This window comes from Epinephelus lanceolatus, chromosome 9 (assembly GCF_041903045.1).
Source record: "Epinephelus lanceolatus isolate andai-2023 chromosome 9, ASM4190304v1, whole genome shotgun sequence".
NCBI classification, from domain to species: domain Eukaryota; kingdom Metazoa; phylum Chordata; class Actinopteri; order Perciformes; family Serranidae; genus Epinephelus; species Epinephelus lanceolatus.
This window is the reverse complement of record NC_135742.1, coordinates 31,393,640-31,408,556: the sequence shown is the minus strand read 5'-3', so window position 1 is coordinate 31,408,556 and position 14,917 is coordinate 31,393,640. Positions and strand designations below refer to the sequence as shown.

Sequence of the window (14,917 nt, the reverse complement as noted above, 5' to 3'; positions counted from 1 at the left end):
CACTACGTGGTCAGAGAAATGCTGCCGTTGTCTATGGTGGAGTCTAAATAGGTGGAGTAGGACTCGCTGACAGACATATTTCAGACTCAGGACTTGCATTATGCCTGGTACACGCTACACGCTAGTACTCACCAATTATCCCTGGTCATTTTTCACGGCGTGTGTGATGTCATCGGGTTATTCTTGTCCTATTTTTATTACTTTTATTTACTTTATTTGAGTCACTGCCAGAACTGTGTCTGTTCATGTACCAGCCGACATGTTGTTGTAGTCACCTAAAAGCATCAGCAGATGGCAGGAACTACATTTGAAACGCCATACGTAAACTATCAAGCTACTGTATCTTCCACAGGAAGTTCTGACAAATGTTTCAGAATAAAAGCCTATTTAGAAAATGGAGGGATTCTCTCAGCTGAGGTTATAAGGGGCTTTTAATTTGAAACAAGTGTTGAGTTTGAAATGACAGTGCGATATTTTAACTTTATAAAGACAACGGAGCGGATAAAAAGTAAATATATAAACACACAGAGGGATTAATAAATAACGGACCGTCTATAATGTAGTTTGTTTCAAATGAAGCTGGGAGCCTCTGCAGCTGTGGTGAGTAAAAGCCCCGCTGCTATTTGTTAATGTTATTACTTTATGCCCGACCGTGAGGATGTACCATTGTTTGCTAGCTTGATGCTAATGACAGTATTGTTAACTCAGCGGGTGATGCTGAATCAATGCATTAAAATCAATATTTTGTCTTCATCAATGTAAAATTATTGACTGATGTGTGGCAATACACTGAAAAGAAGTTCTGAGGGGCAGGCAGCACTAGCTGATGAACGTGCATCTACTGTAACAGTGTCACAGAGAAACTGACACCTTATTTTGCCAAAAGTATCAAAACTTGAAAGGTTTGCTACATTTACATGCATCAACTCAAAAGAACCAGTACTTTGAAAACTATTGGTCCGCCCATCACTATCAAGCTATCCAAACTACTCTCTGTACTGACAAGTTCGCTCTGCACTGGAGGTTTTAGGTTTCCTTGCTGGTCTTGTGCCGAAGTCTGTTCTCCCATTAATATGTGTTTTCCATTATTAGACAGCGTTGGGCTTTCGTATTGGTGACTAAAAGGTGATCTAACTTGCCTGGGGTATGTTTGGATCTCAGATTTTAGGGAAGTGCACAGGCATCATCCCCTTCAGTAGAGGAATATGAAAACGCCTCTCCAGTAACAAACCTCACAGTTACACGTCAGTATAGTGAAGCTCAGACATTTTAAGGGACATACATGTAAGAAAGACACAGTGTTGAATTAAGGGGGCTTTAAGTATTTGGCTAGTTTGAAATACTAGTTATACTGCTTTTCACTGAGGTAAAAAATATCTTTTAATGAATTAATATATATCTATCATTTCTCAAAAAGGGAGCAGGTCTGCAGGCATCAGTCAGTTACATCTAAAGAATTAAAAAATATGATTATTTTAGTGGCACCCTCCATGACGCCTACAGTGTGACTCTGACATACTAACAGTTGTCAATTATAGGTATTTTAGTCCATGAATCATGGCTATTGTCGCCTTGGCACACCCCGACCTCTCCCCCTCCCAGGCCCAGGTTGAGGTCCTCTGGTGTTTCCAGGAGGCCCTGTTCTTGGCCCGGGGGCACGGTTCACTGGAGCTCTGGGATTTGGTGCAGCCAGTGATACATCCTTTTGCAGATTAACCCCTTTTCCTGCTGCACCTGGCTTTATTTTGGGAGACTTGCTGCCTTTCTCAACTACAACATCTGAGAAGACAGTCGGAGAGCAAAATGAGTTGACAGTCGAGTGCAAATTGGCTGATAGCATGTACAATGAAGGAGTGTGTGTGTGTGTGTGTGTGTGTGTATGTGTGTGTGTGTACCAGGTGGGGGCAGCTCTTCCTCAGTGGGAGGCGGTATTAGAGACTTGTTTGGCAGCAGGTCCTCCAAGTCTTTCATCACTTGATTTGTGCTGTCCTTGTTGTTCCTGCGGTTCTTCTCCTCATCTCGAGCCTAAAGTGTCCACCAATAAACCAGAGAGTCATTTGTTTGATTGGATCTTGAACAAAGGGGAGGAAAAGACAACAAGGACACTCATACTTACCATTTGCATCTTCCTTTTGAGGTCTATGTTTGCTTGTTGGTATCCCTTTGACACTGCATTCAGGTAGTAGATGGCCAACCTGTTGTACAGTGTTATAAGTCTTTAAGGTGAAAGCAATCATTAACTGCATAACAGTGTAGACCACAATCGGTTAAAAAAAATTCACAAGTGAAAACATCTAAATAACCAGAAAACCATACAGATCTTATGAAATGACATTTTAAGGGACATTTTAAAAGCTGAAATTATTTAGGTTTCCCTTCCTCTACAGCCTACATGAGATGGCATTTAACCTCAATTTGCCTTTTTTGTAGATTAAACATTATTTTTCAGCTGATGAGCAAATGATACTTACACCATGAGAAGGACAGCAGGCATTATGAGTCCAGGGTTGGTGGCATATGTAAAAATGTTCCCTATGAAGGCTGGTAGATCCTGTTCTATAGTCTCCATGACCACGTCATACATCTTCTCCTGGCCACTGGGGGAGAAACACAAATGACATACAGTATCACACATGTGAGACAGTTTTATTATGTTAAAGCATAAATGTGTAATTGCCACCACACTCTCAGTCTCAAACAGAAAAGGTCTGGAATGAACAACAAGACTAATATTATCACAAGCCCTGAGTTTGGCGAAATAAGGAAGGTAATATGCAGTGGAGTCATCGAGTACCCCCTCAATTATTAAAAATTCCTAAAGGTCCACAGGTCATACTCTGCGAATATGGCTTTTGTTATATTAATTCAGATTTCAGTATCATGTAATGTACCATTTTACTCCTACTGTCTCCGTCTCTTACTGACCTGAATGGCCCACAGTCAAATGACGGGGACAAGGTCATGATAGTGTAGACAACAGGCAGCAGGCTGAGGAACAGCACCAGCAGCAATAGGCCCATGTAGAAGTTGTTGGACCGTGAGGCCTTGAAAACTCGCTCATGAGGAACGTTGCAGCACATCACGGCCCAGCACTGGTAGTACATTGAGCACAGGAGACGCAATACGTTCAGACCCACCAGACCTGGAGCATAAAATGCTCCCATCCTGAAAAACAGCAGCAACATTAGTTTCAAAAATACTAATCTATCAGCTAAATTTGAAGTAATCATTTAAACACATTTACTGGATATTGTAAATGGTGATTTGGTGGGAAGCTCATTAGTCTACCATTAGTCCCATTAGAGAATATAGGAAGAGACAGAACATAAAATCAACCATGCAGATGTGGAGTAATTCACCATATCATCCCTTGATTGAAGATGAGCCCAAGCACATTTCCACTGATGTCAAACTCTCCATATGAAGGCTGAAATCAACACAACAACATAATTAGCATGCTCAAATGAATTAATAAGATACACTTTGCATTTGCTCCTGTCTAGGTTTCTCTCTCTCTGTAATTAAGTTCTCATTGCAGTGTCCTGTGTCACTGAATGTTAGGGATCAGCTGTCTTGCCAGATGTCATTGTATGGTATCAGGTTGACTTGCATTCAATATGAACTGTGCTGTACTCACACAGTGTTCAGTAATAGCTGAATGACATAGTAGCTATACAATGATGGCATAAACTGATACACCAACTTGAACTTCACGTTCAGATGCATGACTGCGGACGTGGTGTAGCGTGACGTTTACAGCACAGGACACGGAAACTGTGTAATGTTTTGTTGGATAGGTAAAAAGAAAATATAATGAATAAATGAATTCCTTACTAAATCTAACCAAACAAACAAAACGCATGTAATGACCCAACATGCCACACTATGACTACTCACAAATCCGGCCTCCAGGTCCCAGCACCAGCAGTAGTTGAGGAAGCGGACAAGGACAGCTCGCACAAAGTCACCAATCAGGATGGTCAAATAGTTCACCTGCATGTCCGACACGATTAGCTTCACAAATTCCTACACAGCATGAGAAGCCAACAAGAAATAAGGACAAATACAAACCAATCAATGAAATCAGGTCTCCTCTGTTTGATTAAGTGTCAGGTGAAAAGAGGAATGATGCTGCAAACGGAGTAAAAATATTCTAACTGTAACTGCTGTAGCTACTGATGTATTCATCTTCATCTGCATCCAAATTTTCTCATTCACCAGTATACAGTACAATGCCACTACTGACTATTCCCACTCCAGTCTCCCAGCAGGGTCCTCTGATGACGTCGGCGGGGGGCACATCCGGAGGAGGCACATCTGTTGTGTTGAAGAAGGAGCTGTAGTTGGCATAGTACTGATCCAAAGCCCATATTGTGGCATTCTTAATGGCCTTCTCGCTCTCCAACTAAAGAATAGAAAATGCAAAGCATACTCAAGTCAGGGCAACTAAAACTTGCATTATGTAGTACAATTCACACACAGGGAAACATGCAGTTTGTAGCCTGGATACAAGGAATAAATGCTTGTTTCGAGAAACACTATTCACTTTCTGATTGATAGTTGGGTGCAAAGATCGATACCACTCTCATATCTGTCCTTTAGATGTGAAGCCACAGCCAACAGCTGGTTAGCCTAGCACAATGACTGGACTGGAGAAACAGCAAAACTGACTGTTAAATGGCAAAAAAAAATCCCCAGCAAGAAAAGGTCCAGCACACAACTCTTTTTTAAGTTTTTTTGTACAGATGACACAAACAAGATTTATTTTAATTACTTAGCTTTAATGGTGGTGATAGGCAGATTTTGTTACCATTTTACAGAGCCAGACTAGCTGTTTCCAGTCTTTGTGCTAAGCTAGGCTAACTAGCAGCTGGACGTAGTCTTGAAACAGGACAGAGTGTTACTGATCTTCTCATGTCTCTACCAGCAAGCAAATTTCCCAATGTGTCAAACTTTTGCTTTAAAGGCATGAGTTGTCACAAAACAGCTTTACTGTGAATTACAGTAATTTGAAAGTGAGTCAGTGATGTAGCAATTCTGTCATACCTTGGCAGTAACTTCATCAAACAGGGCAAAGAGGAAGGTGTAAAGGTTTCCCAGGAAGAGGGCAAAGATTCGTCCCAGCTGCCACTTGAGGGCAACACGAGGGTGATAATCTTCCAGTTCTGCGATGGTTTCAAATAGAGGAGGACACACCAGCCCCAGCAGAGACATCACAAACTCCACCTGATACATTGGACAAGAGAGAGGGGTTGATAATCTCATTAATCACTGTCACTTTCAAGCCTCAACTCCCCTAAATTTAGTTCCCTGTATCTGAAAAATCATCACTTTACCAAAGGTAAAGAAATACCAGATGTTTAATGTCAACCTGCCTCGTTCTTCTCAAACCATGACAGATCGTCTTGCTTCCTATTAGCAAACTCTTGAGAACGTTTCACCACGAAGTAGATGAGGTATCCACTGCCTCCAAGGCTGCACAAGATCAGAAAGTTTGCCAGAACCCTGAGGAACCGTCGGAGGTGGATGTTCTCATCTTTCTGGTTCTCCTGTTCATCCACGATGGATTCCTAGAGGTGGGGCAAAACAAATCAGTTTGAAGGAGCTGCATGCAACATTCGGAGCATATCTATGATTCAGAGCCACAGCCAGGATTGTCTGCACTAGGCTCTCAACATGGACGTGAATGAGCCAGCAGCTAACAGTTAACAGTGCTAACAGCTTGAACATGGCTAACAGCGAGAACATTGCTAACAATGGCAACAGTGCTGACAAAGCCAGCTCTTGTGGCGCTGAACTGCTTGGTGGGCGCTACACATTGTTCCACTATCATTGGCCAGGCGTTATTACTGGTGGCCGCATTATAAGCGCACTGCAGAGTGGTGGCGATTAGCTAGCCAGTGGGATACACACACAGGGACTCACAGAGACTCACATGAACTACCATGCACGCGTGAGAAGCTCAGATTAAGCTCTGTTCATGAAACCATTACCCTGCTAAATCTGTAAAGACCATTCTCATTCCAAGAGCACAAATAGGCTTTCAGTTAACTCCAATGTTAACCCATCCACATCAATACTGAAACATAGAATGACTGTCGTAGTATAAAGAGCTAGATAGTCCACTGGGCAGGAGGGGAGGTGGATAGCTTAAACAAAAACAGACTTTAATCTGGGAGACCACAGTTCTTGAGCAGTGAACCAAAAGTCAATGTTGTTTTAATGTAACAATACGCAATTTACGTACTGTGGTCATACACTGACTCACATGAAGTACGTCAAAGTGTTTACATTACATAAAAACATACTTGCTTTAGTTGGTTGGTATTTAATGACCTGGGATAGCACAGTAAATAGTTGTTCGCTATTAATGCTCTGAATGTGAAATACAGCTCAAAGACTTACTTTGAACTTTATTTCCAGTTGTAAATTGTGGCAGTTGTCACATATCTAAATTTAGAATTACTGTCACTGCAGACTCTTTAAACTATAGTATATCTTGTAGCAACTGGGCATCCTGTTGTGCATCAAGGGAAATCCTGCTCATGTTGCAATGTTCATTCCCCCAACACAAATACACTAACACAAACACAGACAGACACACAGAGACACACACACACACACACACCTGCTAACCTTGAAACTGGTGGTAATAGACGCATACTTATTGTCTGCAGTCTCAGGGTTTCCTATCAGGTAGTCCCAGCTGGTAAACATCTTCCAGCTGAATGTGAACTCTCCCTCCTCTGCCCCATCACCTCCTTCGTTTGAGTTACGAGCCATCCTAAGAAGAAAAAAGACCACATGAAAAACAAACAAACATCTCTGTCTGCAATGACTGCACCTTTGATAGTTTTGCCTTACGTTCTTATGACAACCATCAGGCTGTATCCAAAGATTCCAACGCCCACCAGCAGGTATGACAGAGGGAGTCTGAACTGCAGCAACCCGATCGTTCGCTCGTTGTTGTAGTACCCGTAGAACAAAATGGAGTACTTACAGTATCCCTGTTGATGAGGTATTCAAATATTCATACTTACAGACACATACACTGTCATGAATGACAAAATGATAAATAAAACTTCATACTCCAAAGTCATTGAGCACAGAGAAGTCCATGGCTGTGTCCTGCTCCTCTCGAGGCACAGTTTTCCTGGGAATGGAGCCGTAGGGCAGACCCATGAGAACCTGCAAGCAGAAGGGAGGAAGACGAAAATGCACATTGTCTGCTACATCAAGAACCACCAACTAACATGTATTATGAGAAAGGCCGTACCTCAGGTAGCACCACCAGGCCAAACATGAACCCAAACAGCACCAGGTTCAGACCGTACATCCACCTCAGAAAAATAAAGTAGGATGCCACGGATGATCCAAAGTGACCTATGATTAGGAAAAGAGAGCACTTGTCTTAGAAGAAACAGTAAGGTCATAGCTCAGTGATTACTTTTCCCATGATGTCATTGAGATACCAACTTTCAACTTCCTTTATCTTCCTCTCCCAGGGTATGCAGGCTGTTTTGAAATTCTCAAAGTCACGTTTAAACTTGATCAGTTTCTGAAATTTAAAAAAAAAAAGAAGTTTAAAATGGTTATCTCTACAATTTCGTCCTCATTATAAAGTTTGTATTGTAGTGTTGCAAAATGGGCTGATTACCTTGGTCATCATGACTTTGTATGCATACAGCTTTTTGCCTTTTCCTTTCCCAAGAGCTCCTTCAAATTTTTCAACAAACTCCTGGGACTCCCTGTTTGATAAATTAGAGACAACATCCAACTGAAAAACACGATAAACCTGACCAGTTAATTAATTAGTCAGTGGCAACAAGAGCAATAGGAAAAACGACGTGTTTGGGATGATTTACTGATTGATGGTGCATTGCATATGGTTAGAGCACAAGAAGGAAGACTTGGCAAGCAGCAGGTCAGTTAGCCACAACAGCATGCATTAAACAGTGTCAAGCTCATGAAAAAGTCAGGGCAATTCACCTCTCAAGTTGCCTTTGCAGAAACTTGCTTACACTGATCTGTACATAGAGACATACACACCGAGTACACACTTACCTACACTGACCCTGGTTGTGTTTACAGTCTTCTCACACTGACAGGAAGATGTAGTACAGGCTGAACTAAAGCCAAGCTTGTGTGTGCCACTGCATATTCACCTGAGATTTATAAGTAACTGTTCTCATGTGTCTCCTGCATCTTACAGAGGGGAGAACTTACACAACTGAATAGTAATTGTGAATGTGGATGAACCAATAGCTACTCATTTTCAGAGGTTTCCAAAGGCTGTGCAGAATTAAGTTATCTGGGAGAACATAATTAATCGGGCAAACCCTGCCATGTTCCACCAAGACCAATCTTATTTGTGTGAGCAGTATATCAGAGCTCAGTTCTGTAAATGCACAAAATGGAGGTTATGATATTGTAACCCTAGTTCTGGACTCTATGGGTAATACTCTCATCCAAGCGCACATTCGCCCACTGAATATTGCATAAACTTAGACTAATATTACATAAACAACCCAAATACTTGCAGAGCCCACAGTATATATAGGACACCTATGACAGTCCCAGTATCCTACATTCTCTTCAACGAGCAGCGTAAGAGCAATTGGGCCCCTTGGTAGAGGGCTCCGTCTGTGCTAATAAAACTAGGGTTACAATATCGTAACCTTAGCTTGATGTCACGCAGCCTGATGAATGAAAGCCCTGTCGTGACGTAACATCGACCCGGCCACACTGATCCTGAATTGTTTAAGTTTAGTCGCCGCAGCCCACGTACTTCTTTGTAGGCTAGGCTGCCGCAGCGGAGGAGAAGAAGGGGGCCTCAGCCAACCCAGATAGCATGCAGCTGAACTGGGTGGAGCCATCGCCTAACCTTGTAGGGGTCGAAAGTCAGTGGGCAATTGCCATCGCTGTAGAGGGTGAAAGCTAGCGGATGCCGTCATACCGGCTCCTGATTGGGCAGCAACATTTGTGCAAATTTCAGTGGGCAAATGCCTGCTTATGATTCGAGAAGAATATTACCCATAATAGTGGTCACTGGAAACCTGCTCTGATGTCACGGTAAAACCTCTGTTGTAGCAGCTTCGATTTTCCATACTGTGCATGTTTCTATACCATCACAGCACTGATGAAGAGACACACCAAACAGCTAAGGTAGCGTTAAACAAGTTTTAATAAAGTATAATTAACATCACATGTACACGACATGAGTGATGGTAGGCATTTAGGAAAATGCTTGTATAAGAAATAGTTAATGAAACACAAATGCATAACAAGCAAAAAAAGAAGGAGGAGCAAGAACAAAATGCAGCGGCAGCATCAACCAGAAATTACAGTTATCACAAGCAAAGGGCAGAAGATGTAAGCTTTTTGATTTTGTTTTTACTTGAGTAGCACGAGTCTCCTCTTCATGCGCCAGGGTTTGTTCCTTAATGTAGCGATCAGTTTCTTCTTCTCCTCAACCTGTTCCTTTAGGGCTGCGATCTCACCCTCCGACAGCGACTCTTCATCAGAATCAGAGGAGGAGGAAGAGCTGATGAAGGGAAAGAGCTGTCACATGCCATGGCTTTGACAAGACGCTCAGACACCAACATCAGAAACCTCAAAGCCACAGTTTGTTTTATTGTGTTGGTCTTCTTGCTATTTAAAATCAGTTTTGGAGCTCCAGTATTTCAGACTACACTTTAAAATTGATATTCAGTTTTCATTCATTGTCATGTGTGATATCACGTTTGTAACAGCATATTGATCTATGTGAAATAAGGCAAGTATGTACGTTACCCGAAATTATTCTAGATTCGTTAATAGTTTTAATAAATTCAATTTAAAAACTTCGATTTCCCTCTGACTTTTAATCTTGCACCATTATCAGGTCATTTTTAATTTTTCCAGACTTTGGTTGGTATGATATGGGATGACCAAATACCTGTAAAACTAAAGACACTGTTGTGTTAATTAGCAAATGATAGCATGATAACACATTACACACATGTGATGACCTTGTCATTTAGTTCAAAGTTATAACAAGCAGGCTACAATACAGTCTCAAAGAGGCCCCTAGCATGGCTATAGGGCTGGGCTTTGCTTGAAAACAACTACAGCATGTTGTCTGACAGTCACTCCTGGAAGACATTTCGTTTCACTTTATGAAGTGAGTGTGAACGTGAAAATGAAAGAAATGGTCAGACAGTACTCATTATTTTCCTTCAAATGGTTGCACACTTTGATGTCTAAGACAGTTTCGCTGCCACAAGGGGGCAAAAATCAAATCAACCTCATGGCAACTTTAAAATCAGCTCTAAAACTAAAACTTATAGACTGCCAAACTTTTGTCCTTCTGAACTGAAATACAGTGTCAGATTTAAATTTCACTACCAGTAAATTTGGAGAATTTTTTTTTTTTTGGAGAATGAAAATGACAGGACAGACACACAGCTCACACAAATACAAATATTCATCTCTCCCTCTGTAGACTGCTGGCTAATGATCGTTAGCTTGAACAAGCTTACTTAGCAGTAATGAAATGAGCGCTACAGACCCTGGAGTTTCCAAACACGGTTCAGTTCTTTCTTTTGACCGCTGCAATACACACTTTGCAGTGGCACGTCTTTGGGAAGGCAGTAGACTTTTATTTCTGACATCAAGTTTGTGCCATTGAGCAGCAGAGTCCGTAAAACTCATTTTGCCATTTCCCACGTGTGTGTATTTCAGTTCAGGAAGACTACACTTCAGCATTTCATATCCTTTTTCATGCAGTAGTGGCTGGACCGGAAGTCTATGTGGAAAAAAATGTTGTTTCATAGTAACTGAAAGACATCTTCAAATGGTCCATAGGCAGCCAGTCAAGGTTAAAAGCCTTGCAGCACTGTTTTAATAAGCTAAGGCTTAAGTTTCTTTTACTTTCTATGAAGCATATTGTCAAAACATTTCTGCAAAATTCTCCACAAATTAAATTATTACGTTACTTATTTTTATGAACAGGTTTAAGACTCAGGGTATGGATATGAATTCTTCCTCTACCAAAGGTTAAAACTTTCTTTATTGACATTGGATAGTCAGAGCCGGTAGCTAGCTACATTTTAAAATGCATCCAGCTAGTGTCTCAGGATGTTTTGTTCCGTTGCCTTTATTTTAAAAAGGCAGCACGCAGTAAATAATGGATGAACAAATGAGATTACACCATCCTTTACAACAGCCAAAAATCTCTATCACGCGAACTCGTTCATCATTAACTGAATTATTATTTGAATGCTAAACATTTCGTTGTTGATGAATAGACAAGCCAGAGACATTTTGCAACTTTTCTCAGTACATGAACTGCATCTCACTGCTGATATGTTACATTAAAAATCAACCAGATAAACTCTAAATGCCATATATTCAGGGAAACAAGTGTGTATTCTGTGTTGTAATAATAGTGAAGTAATTTACACTGTTAATATTTCATGTCCCTGAATATATGCCACACAGTTTCAGGGGTCTGCATGAAACTGAAAGCCCATACAGGTGTGTGGAGCGTGCAGGTAGGTGAGAGACAGCTCTCAGAGAATACCGCACCTGCTCAACTTCCCATTCTTCTTTTTCTTGTCCTTCTCTCCACCTTTATCCTTCCCTTGTTTCCCTTTAGTGTTTCCCTTCTTCTCTTTGTTCTGCTCCTCTTTTTCCTTTTTGGAAGCAGCTGACCCTCGCTTTTTCTTTTTATCTCTCTCTTCCTCGCTCTCCTCATCACTCTCCTCCTTAGCTTTCTTCCTAGAGGCTTTTGAGCTTTTTCTTTTCACACTCCGGTTGTCCTCCTCATCGTCTTCATCACTGTCCCGAGGCTTGGGCTTTTTCTTTCGTCCTCTATTCCTTGGTGCCTCATCCTCTTCATCCTCCTCATCATCACTAACCCGTTTGGCTGCACGTTTTGGTTTGGCTCTTCTGTTTTTAGATCTCTTCCTGGCCTCATCTGAGATGAGACAAACATATTTAGACAAGTTCATCAAGCTTTTGCAACAGTGACATTACTCTCATTACATTTTCTAGCTTATCAAAAGTACAAAGTATGATAATAAAGTATACAAGAATAATTCTTGTCAGCCTCTGTGATAGAGGAAAGTTGGTCAAAAGTTGTAAATAATTGAAGAAAAGGGATGACAGAGGAATAAACAAGCAGGAATTTATACTACTTTGTCCATCACTTTGTCATATTGCTACAAATCTTCAAGGTATACCCATACCCTGCTCAATTTAACTAATTTTCTGATGAAAAGCAAATAAACTCACCTTCACTTCCACTGTCTGACACAGCATCAACGTCCATCCCAACTGTAAACACACAAAAATGACACCAACACACAAATTAAGGCAATACATCTCTACATAAATAATTATTTACCACTTAACTTTGACTTTTACTCAGTCATTATCAATACAATGAAATAAGCTGAAAATCGAATGTTAGAAACAGTTAAAGACAGTTTTTTCCACTATAATAACATTTAAAAAATCTCACCATCTTCGACCTTAATTACAGCGTCGTTTTTCCTTTTTGGAGGCATTTTGCTGTTTCTCTTTTAGTTATTTCCTCCGGTTAGACCTCCTCTGCTCACTTCAGGCTCTGCCTCCTCTCCATCCATGAGTCACTCAGCATAAGGGGCTGCTACACCTCACTGTGAAGTTACTGTGTCAAAAAGCCAGGATACATAACCTCACTCACACACATACACACACACACACGCACACGCACACACTCATGCAGGAACAGGTGTTAAGGCTGTACAAAGCCCGGGCTCCTTGACGACCGTCAAAGACAACACAGTCCATTAGATGATAATCAGGAGCCTGGGAGAACAGGATCAGACAATGGACTTGTCAATCAAAATGCTAATTGATATTTTACCGGAGCTTGGATCCAATCCACCTGCTTTAATCCTCAAGTTAATTCAAATTGGATAATAGCTAACAACCTGTATTACTGTAATATCATTGTCAGTGTGTGTGATTATACAAGGAAACAGCGTTGAGACCAAAAACTGGTGGGTGGACATCATTAAGTTGTGACCCAGAAAGGAGACACCAGAGCAAATGTGGACATTAAGGTCAGACCCCATTAAAGTTTGATGAAAGCTTGAGTAATCCTGAGAGAAAAGTGAAACAAGTCAGTGAATGTAAATACTGTACAAGTGTAGGTGTAGGAATACAATGTAAACTGAATACACAAGGGTTGTAAATCTATATCTCCACTACCAATTAAATTTAGTGCAGTTTTACAAGTTGTTCATCAAAGGATAGGTTCACATTTTCAAGTCTAAATAATACTCACAAGCTCAATGTGTGTATTGAGAGAGTAATTGTTTGGAAAAAAGCAGTCTGAGTTTTCACTTTCCACTGGAGCTCAACAAGGAAACACAACTGTGACTTAATACCCATTTGATTTAATTAACTCTTAATGCTGCAGCTGCATGTTAGTCATATAAGGAATCCATTTTCACTTCCTTCAAGCAGGTCATGTTTCTGGTTCAGTTTGTTGGTCCATCTGTTCATTCATCAGCAAGATTATTCAAAAACTACTGGCCTACTCGTCAAAAAACACTGCTTTATCACTAAAGCTTTCAGAGACCGACGCACAGAGGTACTATTCTCACTAGTATGATACACACAGGGCAGTGTCAGTTTGTAACGCTGCCGGCAACTTCTGTAATGAATAAAGCGTAAAAGTGCCTATAGAGCAGATGGGTCAAACAAACTCAGGACTTTCACCTGGGAGCCTGCTGTTGAGTTCCTGAGTGAATTTTAAGTAAAACCATGATGTTTTTTTCTGAATCTAACAACGTGCTATTGTTACCTAAACCTAAGAAAATCAACCTAAAAGCAAAGTGGTTTACTTATGTTGTAAGTTTAATTTGATAAACATTGTAGGCATGTAACAAGCAGAAATTATACATTTCCTATGACAATGGAAGTGTACTTTGAAAAGACACAATGCACGTAACCAGCGTAAATTGACATGCTGTCCATAAACATCCAAAACAGACACAGCAGTATACCTAGTGTGTCATATTTAGATGTGTAGCACATAGCATATGCACAAATTATTTTTCACTTTCATTAATATCGCAATACACATCTAGGCCAGGATTGTTTGGCAGATATGGTGGCTAACAGTACAGTGCTAAGATTGGCAACAGTTCTGACAGAGCTAACAGTGTTAATTGGGGTTAGCTCACATTCACAGGGGTGACCTGGGGGGAATCAGAGGGTGGGCATATGCTTCTTCTGTGATGACACCGTTCTGCCACTCTGGATCGGGACAGCATTACCAGTGCTAACCATTGTATTAGCACCACCATATGAGGTCTGCACTGTCCGAGTGACCTTCTAATTGCAATTGTTTATGACGGACTTTAAAAAAATGTGTAGTTATTCTTTCATTAAGAGCTTGTGATGGCACAGGGATAATAAAAAAAGAAACAGAGGTGAGTGCTGAGGGATGAACAGTACTGACAAATAATCCAGTCCACATTACATGTTTCAACCTCTAAGATGCAGCTACTACCTGTGTAGTTATGGTCAAATGTCAGATCTGACCTTTTAAATAATACAGGAGGAAACAGGAGACGCCAGAATGCTGCTAACACAGAGAGCAACACACTTCCGGGGGTTGTATGAAAGCTGGCCTGAGGGCTTGAAAGACAAGCTAAGCCCTTGGAGCTTTTCATGTCCTCCTCATCCAGCTCCTCCTCTCACTCCTCCCCCTGATTGGCCTCTCCACTTCCTGCATCCATTCAATACTCCTTTCCATCCTTCATTCTCACTATAAGTACTTAGGCTTTCAGGGGCCCTAGATGCATTTATTCTGAACATCCATTAACTAAAAAGCATCTAACTTTCCACAAGTTCACACTCAGTGGCAACCTTTACTCTC

General features: G+C 41.0%; 1 protein-coding gene across 2 annotated transcripts; it reads right to left on the bottom strand.

The window, feature by feature from the left end:
- Positions 1-1,561: 1,561 nt before the first annotated feature.
- Positions 1,562-12,624, bottom strand: tmc2b (transmembrane channel-like 2b). 2 transcript variants are annotated; one of them, XM_078171095.1, is made up of 21 exons: positions 12,506-12,624; positions 12,277-12,318; positions 11,578-11,959; positions 9,844-9,855; positions 9,398-9,544; positions 7,658-7,748; positions 7,477-7,558; positions 7,277-7,383; positions 7,090-7,188; positions 6,865-7,007; positions 6,637-6,784; positions 5,376-5,570; positions 5,047-5,226; positions 4,247-4,405; positions 3,898-4,026; positions 3,360-3,427; positions 2,926-3,165; positions 2,472-2,597; positions 2,117-2,195; positions 1,896-2,025; positions 1,562-1,770 (listed from the first exon to the last, which is right to left on the bottom strand). In XM_078171095.1, exons 1-21 carry the CDS (start codon positions 12,549-12,551, stop codon positions 1,562-1,564), a joined length of 2,814 nt encoding a protein of 937 aa, XP_078027221.1. In that variant the 5' UTR covers positions 12,552-12,624. The 2 variants fall into 2 exon arrangements, with proteins under 2 accessions (XP_078027221.1, XP_033476337.1); XM_033620446.2 differs by lacking the exon at positions 9,844-9,855 and having other exon boundaries at positions 11,569-11,959.
- Positions 12,625-14,917: the final 2,293 nt, after the last annotated feature.